Genomic DNA, 10,841 nt, shown 5'->3' on the forward strand with positions numbered 1-10,841 from the left:
GTACTGCCAATACAACTATCAACAGATGCAATTTCTAACTATAAAAATACAAACGTACGTCGCTACTTAATCTTCCGGTTCCAGCAAAACGTCGTTTAATCTAAGACCATTAAACACAGTGTTTAATGGTCTTAGGTTTAATCACGCTTATATAACCCGGTTCTTTGCCAATAGTCAATTAGCGGTCATAAGTCCAAGTGCAACTTCCACAAGAGGTATCGAAGTTACGTTCACTAATTGTTATACCAACTGTAGTGGCACGATCTCTTTTACGGGCCAAGAAATTTGAAAGAATCTATAAGGTTTTTAGGCCAAACTGCTAACATTATCAATGTAATATTTTAATTTCACCCGGTTTAATTAACGTAGTTTAACCAAACCAATCTTGCGGGCACGGTAAGCTTTTCAAGAAGTAAAAGCAAGCGCCCTCTAGGGACCAAATCCATCAATTTCTAAACTTAAATACCAAGACTTTAAAAGACCAAAAATAAACAAGTAGCTCGACAAATATGAAACATATCACGATTAGTGTCCCATTTTTTAAAATCCATTTTAGAAAGAAACAGTACGTGATCTCCAGATTTAAGAAAAACCAATTTATAAGTACTAGTCACTGTTAAAAGGGAATATATCCTCATTCGTTACTCGTAACTCACAAACGAAAGTTTAATGGTAAGATGAGGCGGAGTCACACAGTAGGTGAATACCATGGGCACGACCTCCAGCAAGCAGCAATATTTGAGGTTACAAAGGCCCATAGTGTTCGTTTAATTGTGGCCTATGGTATTCACTTATAGGTTACACAGTAGGTGAATACCATAGGCACGACCTCGACTCCTCGAGCAATATTTGAGGTTACAAAGGCCCAGTCGTTATTATTTTAAATGAACGAACAATTCCTTGTTGTTCCTTCGTTTGTGGCCTATGGTATTCACTTATCGGTCACACAGTAGGTGAATACCATGGGCACGACCTCGAGCAATATTTGAGGTTACAAAGGCCCAGACATTATTTTAAATGAGAATTAACAATTCCTTGTTGTTCGTTCGTTCGTGGTCTATGGTATTCACTTATCGCCCTTGATAGTGAAAGAACGCGCAGTTGGTACAAGAAGATATGCATACTTTAGTCAAAGGAACCCCTTAGAGGCTATATTCCCTTTAAATAATTTAAGGTGAAGCTCGGAAACGTCGGACACAACGCAATTTAGTACAGTAGTAGGCAGGACGTTCGTGCACGACGCTATGCCTTCGCCTGTACTAAATTGCGTTGCGTCCGACATTTATGAATTCCACCATTAAACATTGAAAATTACGCGAACAATTTGTGCCTTTTAATAAAAATCAACGCATTTGAATTTTGAAAGCACATAGGCAAATGCTGTACGCTATAAAAATAAAAATAAATGCTAATTAAAATTTTGTACTTCAGCTACTACTTTTTGTAAATAACAATATATAACTAAGTGTAAATAAGGAAAACACTCAAAAAGAGTCGATCCTTACATTTTGATACAAAGAAACTAAATGATGCAGAATGTGTAGGAAATTATCATTTAATTCTCTCCAATATACAATTAAAATTGAAATTGAACAAAAATTCAAATTCGTTTTTTTATTCTTTAACAGTTTTACTGGATACGAATTACACTGGATTTTTATTTCTTAATTATTATGTTTCCATTATTATTTTTCTAGATTGTAACTGTTCTAATCCATGGACTAAAAAGGATTTCACTCTTATAATCTTAACAATCTATATATTCCCATAACCATACTCAGTAACATTTAAGATGACCACCATTAGTAAAGTGGGCCTTGGGGTTTAGTTAAGATGATGATGAAATAGGGGTTTTCTTCTTTGAAAGTTGATTGGACACGTTTAAACTCGAGTGAAAAAACACTATATTCACTACATATACGTCAAAATTATTGTAGAACTTAATTATAATTTTTGGAAGGCATCCTGTATATCATCATAGGTTGGTTGGGGTTTCTTATATAATTTCACTATTTGAAAGTTTTAACACAATCTGAATGAATGAACTGTTAAATTTTGTGATAAGGTTACAAAATTTTAATATAAAGCCTTGAAATTTAGTCTATTTTTACGTTAAGGTACATAATACCAAAATAAATGGACAGGGTTATGCAAAAAATTCAGTTGTTTAACTATTAAGCCTTGGCTTGGGGCTAAGAACTCTAGTTTTAAGCCTTGGCTTGGGGCTAAGAACTCTAGTTTTAAGCCTTGGCTTGGGGCTAAGAACTCTAGTTTTAAGCCTTGGCTTGGGGCTAAGAACTCTAGTTTTAAGCCTTGGCTTGGGGCTAAGAACTCTAGTTTTAAGCCTTGGCTTGGGGCTAAGAACTTTAGTTTTAAGCCTTGGCTTGGGGCTAAAAACTCTAGTTTTAACTTAGCCTTGGCTTGGGGCTAAGAACTCTAGTTTTAAGCCTTGGCTTGGGGCTAAGAACTATAGTTTTAAGCCTTGGCTTGGGGCTAAGAACTCTAGTTTTATCTTAGCCTTGCCTTGGGGCTAAGAACTCTAATTTTAAGCCTTGCCTTGGGGCTAAGAACTCTAATTTTAAGCCTTGCCTTGGGGCTAAGAACTCTAATTTTAAGCCTTGGCTAATTGGGGCTAAGAACTCTAGTTTTAAGCCTTGCCTTGGGGCTAAGAACTCTAGTTTGTTGTAGATTTTTTCTAGCTCTGATTTGATTTCTTAAATAATCAACGTTTTAAATCATTATTTTGATTAAAGAAGTAGGCCTATAGACAAAATTCAAGGCATTATATTAAATTTTGTTATTTTTCATCATGGTCTTACGTCATTACACTCTTTCTTAGTTTTTACAGCCTATTTATGTCAATCTCGTCACTGTCAAAGTTAAATCCAAAATGTCAGATATTTAAAGGAGAAATTTTCCAAGGATATTTTCGATCTTCGTAGAAATCCGATGTTCACTGTAAGTTCATCATCCCTTATTATTCACTCGAAGTCGAAATAAAGACACCAGAATTTTGAAATAAAACGTAAAGATGATTTGGTGAATCAATTAAGACAACTAACTAAAATATTTAGCCGTACCCCCAATTTCGATTGACTTAATTTTCCGTTGACACAATTAATTTTATTCAAATTTTAGTTTATCAAAAACACGTACGTTTTAAACCCCCGTAATTTATTATTATTATGAATTTCAAAGTATATCTTATCCTTATTTACTCGCAGAACGAAAAAAAAAAAAAAAAAACATTTTTTAACACGTACATTTACATCATCGAAATGTCAAAATTAATAATGCTGGTTAAAAAAATTACCCTTATTCCTGACAAGCGCCATCTACCCATAGCGGTGACTTTGAGAACTACTGTAATCGGCAAGCCAATCAGATGTCGCTAAAATCTGGTGACGTCATTTTTGGTAAGACCCGAGAGTGCCAGTCAGTGACGTCACCAGATTTTAGCGACATCTGATTGGCTTGCCGCTTACAGTAGTTCTCAAAGTCGCCGCTATGGGTAGATGGCGCTTTATCAGGAATAAGGCTAATTGGTTCAAAACGAATCATAAAGCTAATTGAACCTGTAACGTCGTCTGCTTATTTTTATTTAGTTTTACGTAATTTGACGTTAATATCAAATTTTAAATTGAAAAAAAAAAAAAAAAAAAAAAGATGCTAAAATGTTTGGTCACGTGACCGACCTTTTCAACGTTTGATAAATTTCACAAGTAATTATTAAGATGTTAAAAATTTAATTAATATTCGATTTTATACAATATTAATTGTTAATGCACTTTTTTTTTTAATTTTATCATTTTAAAAACTTTCAATCCCTGACAAATTAATTAAGGAAATATGCATTAATTCTTCATTTATAGCATTTTTCTTGCGTAATTTTTTTTTTTTTGTCACATTGGTTTTGAATTTAGCAAAATTTTTTATTTGCGATCTTAAAATATAGTGGTATTAATATTTGTTTTTTATCTCCACGGTTCCGAAAACTTCATAGCGTATTGAAATGCGATGGTACGAATCCTGTGGGCGTTTGAAAATGGTATCTCAACATTCTCGTTACGATATATATATTGAAAAGTTTGAGAGAGAATAATATTCTAGTATTTCTCTCCAATATGTCTTTGTGTATGTTTTTGTTTTTGTTCATTTGCTTATTACAACGCAGGGAAATTATAATAATAATAATAATAATATATCAGACGTGATTAAGGCCTCCTTTGAAGTAAAAGTTTTTGTACGGAACAGACTGGTAAGTGGTAAGTGTTCAACTCTGTGCCAATTTATATTTTCTCTCAAGAAAATATTTATAATTCTGCAAATGGACCATATTTTGAAACATAAAATAATTACAAGAAGTTATATCTAGTTTACTAGGGAGAAGGCATAAATTCGCCAAATTTCCAGCTTTATCTCCAGTCCAAACGTAGGTCCGGAGTTAATCCCCGCCTCTAAATTACAACCATTGGTTCTTGAAAACTCACGTCAGCGCGACGACGCGAGTGACGAAAATTACAGTCATATTTTCCGACTGAGGAGAGGCGAAATAGCCCGGCGCCTCCTTTTACGTCCCCCCTTGTATTTTGAAAGGAGGACTCGGACTATGGCGCGCGAATACAAAGGCATCTTATCCCTTCTCTCTGAGATACTGATATAACTTCTTGATAATTACTTAAACCAGGAGTTCATAATAACCCCTCTTCGGTTGGGGTTATTATGAACTCCTGCTTAAACTAATTTCCAAATATATTAAGAAATATGACGCTCGTCAGTATTAAAGGGAGGGTGAAAAGGAAAATCAAGTAATTTTTCATCAATTCTTCTACTAATTATAAGAACAATTTGAATAGTGAAACATCCAGGAAATAACCCCGAATGATAACGCCCTGCCTTCTTGTAAACTAAATTTATGTGGCACGCTCGATATTTCCCGCAACAATCGTCACATCGAGCCCAGTTTTTATCAAATCTCGCACCAAATTTCATTCGGCATTGATCGGGCTACGTGAATTTTGTTAACAAGAAGGCAGGGCATTACGCGATTGGTCGGAGGTGCAAATTTCAAATTATCTATGAAATCTAATTTAACTAATTTGAATTTTAAAATCATTCGGAGGTAGGCCAATTTCCTGGATGTTTCACTATGCAAATTGGTCTTATAATCCGTAGAAAAATCGATCCAAAATAAGTTTAAAAAGGGGGGGAGGGGCTTTAGCTGAATAACTGTACCCTGGAAATTTGTTTATTAGTGAAAATAAAACATAAGGGGTAATAAATGTTCTACAGCAGGCTGCGAAATAAAAACCCAGTTTTATAATTTTAACCCCGAGCCTCACTGGTCCCAAGGACTACTTTAATAATTCCAACTTCAATACTGTCCTTGGGACTAGTTTGATTATTCAAGGCACTTGGGGTCCCTAGTCTGGAGGACAAGTTTGGAAAAAATCCTTATTTCGAAGCCTGTTGTACAGATAGGTGTGAACTGCTTTCACTGGCGCCATCTAGCGTAATTTACCAAGGGTATACTGTCTGTTAAATTGCATTGTATTAACGCAGTCTATGAACAACAGATAAGTAATAAAACTAATCAAGACAGTTGCAATGTCCTTGAGAGCACCAGAAGCCAGAACCCATGTCCCCACGGAGAACATTAATGTCTTTACAACTCAATGCTATTTTAGAAAAACGTTTTCGGATAATATTGTGTCATACAAATGGTAAAATGAGGAAGGACAAAACTAAATGGGCGCAAATAAACATGGTTCAATTTGGAAACTTCGTCACATAATTTGTTCACCAGCACCAGGGCCAGAAATAAGGACATGTGTCCAGTGATACCACCTTTGACTGTAAAATTTATAGGACATTGTCCATTGGAGTGCGAAAAAATTGTGTATAGTCTTCATAGTTTAAATTTACTGGTCAACTGTCCAGTGATCCCCCTTATTTTTCCAAAAATTTATGGGACATTTTTATTGGACAATGTCCAGTATCCTGCACTTATTTCCGACCCTGACCAGCCAGCACTGGTGAACAAATCAGGGTTGGAAATAAGGATTTTTTTTTATTAAAACTGGACATTGGGCCAGCAAGCAACCCCCTTGGCCTGGAATAAATAAACTGGTCCAGTGGTCCGTGACCATTGACCAGGGCGCGTCGTCTGCTAAAGTTTAGAAGTGGATAATTAAAATATTTGAGATGTCTGGACCCTGGTTACCCTTGAATTTTCTTAGTGGTCCCGTGGACCACTGACCCCCCCTCCGATTTAATTTATAAATTGGTAAAGGCAATAGTTAAACTGGTCATTTGCCCTGTGCCACCGCCGTATTTCCGGCCCTGACCAACACTAGTGAACAAAATAAATAACGTTACTTCAAAGGAGGTTTGACTTGGTACTTAAGAAAACCTATTAAATACAACCATGAATCTATATAACTATGAATATACAGCTGCGTTACGCTGTCTAAGCTCCCGATAAGGTTTGGGCGGGGCTTAGCGAAAGAAGACGACATCAGTCACGTGTCTGCTAGTGTTAGGAGCGGGAGAAGGGAGGGAGAGTCCGGGGGTGTGTAAATTCGAAAGGTCACTTCCTCTTGTCTTGTAATTGGCTACGCAAAACCCGTCAAAGCTACGAGGGTAACACCCAAACCAAATCGACATTATAGAAGGGGCATATGATAGAGCTGTATATTCATAGTTATATAGATTCATGATACAACTCTGAAATGTTGTACAATCTAATCTAAAATGACTTTTACTACTGTTTTTGTAATTATACTTCGTGTGTTGTCATATATAAAATATTTATTTTGTTTTTCTTAAATTCTTTTTACGATTATGAAACGTTTAGGCCTTTTAAAACTAAAGATGATTGTGTGAAAAACCGGGAGATAAGATATATATATATATAGTAGGCCTTATGAGCAAAAATTATAAAATGTATATTTAGTATCAAATAGTGATTTGTTTGTTTGTTTGTTTGTTTGTTTAGTTTCAATCATCACCCATTCGTTCTTCAATTCCATCGCTCTCCGTCACCAAAGCTCTTTCCAGGATGACTCTCCCTTCCTTGTATCTTTGATTCTCTTCGGTGGCAAATTCGTAAATCCAGCCCAATTTGGTGTCGCAATTTTTGCAGGAAACGTCGCGAACCATGTGACGTCCCGTCAACATGACGCGATCTTGAACTTCGCTATAATAAATTATCGGAAATACAAAACAAAACATTATTATTTTCCAAATCATACGAAATGCAGTGAGGTCGATTCTTTTTGTATTGAGTTGTCATGGGGTTCATACTACTTTTGGAAAACAAATTTTCCTGAGAATTCCAGGTTTTTATATCCCCATTTACTTCCCTGAATTTTCCAGGTTTTTCCAGTATATGGAGTATCCTATGGAGCAAATGTTAACGAAGGAGGGGGGCGGGCAAATATGACTATTACATAATCAAAGGACATCCCCGTATCTCTAGTAGAACCAGAGTTATGAGCCTCCAAAGTATAGTGCAATGTTAATCCTATGGAGGGTATGTTCACGAACATTTTGCTTAATTACTCGGCCCCTGTTTGACGAAAGACCAAGTTTATAGTATTGTTGGATGGGGGCAAATAAGACTATAACATACTCGAAGGGAATCCCCTTATCTCTAATATAACCAGAGTTATGAGCCTCCAAAGTATAGTGTAATGTTAATCCTATGGAGGGTGTGTTCACGAACATTTTGCTTAATTACTCGGCCCCTGTTTGACGCAAATTTCCCTGACTTTTACTAAAAATTCGAAATTTCCCTGACTTTTACTAAAAATTCGAAATTTCCCTGACTTTTACTAAAAATTCGAAATTTCCCTGACTTTTACTAAAAATTCGAAATTTCCCTGAGGTTTTTGTCAACTATTTATTTCCCTGATTTTTCCAGGTTTGTATGAACCCTGGATAACTAGCGTTAAACTGCGGTTTTATCATGAGAAAGCAATAGGTAAATAAATGATTCGTTTTTTGATGCCATTGGAATTTGAAAGGTAAGCGATGGTGGTATCTTGAATCCAATTCCTATCGTGCTAATAAAACTAGGTGGTCAAATTATAATTTAACCATTTAAAATGATCAAAAGAGTGATAATAAATAAATGAATGGCTCAACCCTTAATTAAAATATTACTTTGTAATTAAAAGCAGTAAAATTCTAATTTGACCCCTTTTTGTTTTAGTGAAATGCCAAAAGTGCACGAGCTAGTGCAAAAGTGAAAAATCATGACGGTGATGTCAATATTATAGGGGGTCTAAATTGTATAGAGCTATCTCAGAAGCCTTAGTGTGACGTCACCCATGCTATTTGCCCATAGAACCAAAGCGGTACCAAACATGGCCGCCGACTGCCTAAGCTAAGCCCGTGACGTTTTACCTAGGCTCTGACGTCACAACTGAGATAGCACTATTGCCAAATCTGACAACTTCCAATATGGTTGCCAGAACCGAGGTACTAGATAAGAGGCGACGTCACGACAATATTACTACCTCTTCATAGCAACTCGCCTACTTTTATCTATCTCTCGCTTTCATAAAATCACAACACAAACCCTTTAATTGAAAGTTATCACTGATGATAACTCAATTAAAAAATTGCAAAATTGTCCCCCAATATTTGTGTTCAGCAACATATTACATAATAGAAATTATAAACAATGGGAAAAAATCCAAAGCAGTTAAACCTAACCTAATTGCATAGATGATCACATGACATCTGTTAAACCTTATCAGTAACTAATATAGACTAATGGTACCCCATGTTATTTCCCCATAGAGCTTAATACAGTCAAAGGCAGAGGGCTGCCATTACCCTATATTTTTATTTTGGGGGTCAGTTGATTAAGGGTCAATTTAGGCTTAAAAAATTAACAGCTCTAATTGAGAAAAAAAAACCGATTTTTGCCCAAATTTGAGGGTATTGAACACAAATATTGACTTCGTTCAAAGCAACATACTGAGCAAAAATATCATGATTTTACACTCAAATTGTGTCATTTAAATAATTATTATTTAAACCAAATCACCTATAGTTTAAATTGACGACTTTGCTAAAAAGAAAGGCTCTACCAGTGGCTCCCGTAAATCTTGTGCTAATTAGTTCATTACGATTTGTCAGAATCGTATCGCAGTTTGCGCACGAGAATAATCGGCATCCACCAATGTGATCCAAAAATATTCTCCCCATTGCGTTATTGTTCCAGAATATTCTCTATAATAACGTCTCTATAGTCGACTCAAATACTCGAAACTTTAGCTGCAAGATTGGCAATGCAATTGCGATGCAAAAAACCAAAACAAACAGATCGCGAAATGAGGCCTAGCCTCTTCACTAAAGTTAGGCTTCCTGAACTTCTTGGAACTGCTTCGGAATTCTGCGAAACATATATAATTAGGCCCGTATTCTTGAAAGAACTCTAAAGCATTAAATATTAATACAAGTTCAAGACAAAATTTTTAAAGTTTTTTAATTAAGGAAAACCGCATAGCAACAATGATGATGAAACCGAAACCTTAGTTCTATCGTGGCAAAACTCGACAGTACACTCGAAAGTCGCAGTGACCAATGAATGTCAATGTTTTCCTAAAATTTCTTCTTTTCATTCCACCAATTCAGAGCCGGAAATAAGCACAGGATATTGTCCAATAAAATTTTAAAATGTCCCATAAACGAGTCTGGGAAATAAGGATATTTTTTAGACTAGTCCTTGGGACCAGTGACCCCCCTAGTGTATTAAATAATAAACTGGTCTCAGGACTGCTCCCAGCCTTTGTTCTCCTATAGATTTACAATTAATAAACTGGTCCCGAGGACCAGTAACCCCCACTTTTTGAATTCAAAAACGGGTCGAAGCAATTAATAAACTGGTTTTGGACCAGAGGAAGTGTGCTATTTCCCAGACTGCCATAAACTAAGGGGGTCACTGGACAGTTGACCAATAAATTTTTCCGAAGTTTTGATAGCTTGACTATGAAGATTCGACACTATTTTTACACACCCCAGTGGATAATGTCCTATAATTTTTTTCAGTAAAAATGGGTTCACTGGACACGTGTCCCATAAGAAATTTTTCTTATTTCCGGCTCTGTTCACCATAGCCCACAGGATCCCGCGCTACTACAGCCCACTAGATCACGCTTTGTCTTCAAGCGGTGTTATAGCCAGACATTTTCTGCAAAATGCCCAGCTCTACTCTGAAAAGCGTCTGATAGAAGCCCCCTGAACAATTTTTTTCCCTATGTGAAAGCGCTTTTTGGCTTTTCAGTTTCCGCTCGAAAAATCAGGCCGTCTATGGGAGAACCCCAGTTTTTTGGCCCTAATTCTGTAAGTATCCCTTCAAATCTCTTGAAATTTTAATGAGATTAGCAAAATAATAAAAAAAGCATTTTCTTTTTAATTTTTGTGCAAAGTTTTTCTTTCATTGTTTTTTAGATCTATCCGCTTTTTGTTTATAATTAGGTTGTGATTATCCGTAAACAAAATTTTAATTCATTTTGGAAAAGAACTATTAGTTTTGAAACTTTGCGCGATAGCTTAAAACTCTTTATTGTCACTAAAATTGCAAGAGATTTGAACCAGTGAAACCGAAGAATACACCATAAATTATGGCTAATTTCCGTTTTTATGTTTTTACAAGAACAAAATCTATGTGAAAGAAACTTTTAAAACTTTGCACAACAATGAGAAACTTTATGTTACACGTGTCATATTAAGATTTCAAGAGATTTTTTCCCAGTATTTTCTGAATTAGACCAAAAAACGGGCCTTCTCCAAACTCGCTCGGGTTTCTTTGAATTTCCCATCGATAA

General features: G+C 35.8%; 1 protein-coding gene across 5 annotated transcripts; it reads right to left on the minus strand.

The window, feature by feature from the left end:
- Positions 1-1,539: 1,539 nt before the first annotated feature.
- Positions 1,540-9,645, minus strand: Ype (yippee zinc finger protein). 5 transcript variants are annotated; one of them, XR_016372193.1, is made up of 4 exons: positions 9,059-9,643; positions 7,011-7,198; positions 2,659-4,029; positions 1,540-2,350 (listed from the first exon to the last, which is right to left on the minus strand). XR_016372193.1 is itself a non-coding variant. In XM_089850612.1 (3 exons), the coding sequence occupies exons 1-3, from the start codon at positions 9,217-9,219 to the stop codon at positions 4,314-4,316; spliced, it is 357 nt and encodes a 118-aa protein (XP_089706738.1). In that variant the 5' UTR covers positions 9,220-9,645; the 3' UTR covers positions 1,540-4,313. The 5 variants fall into 5 exon arrangements, 2 of the variants coding, with proteins under 2 accessions (XP_089706738.1, XP_089706736.1); XR_016372192.1 differs by having other exon boundaries at positions 1,540-2,453; XR_016372190.1 differs by having other exon boundaries at positions 1,540-2,486.
- Between the last annotated feature and the right edge of the window lie 1,196 nt (positions 9,646-10,841).

The sequence above is a fragment of the Phalangium opilio genome, unplaced genomic scaffold (assembly GCF_054372755.1).
Source record: "Phalangium opilio isolate 3A_F unplaced genomic scaffold, DU_Popi_V2 ptg000002l_1, whole genome shotgun sequence".
In the NCBI taxonomy this organism is placed as follows: Eukaryota; Metazoa; Arthropoda; class Arachnida; order Opiliones; family Phalangiidae; genus Phalangium; species Phalangium opilio.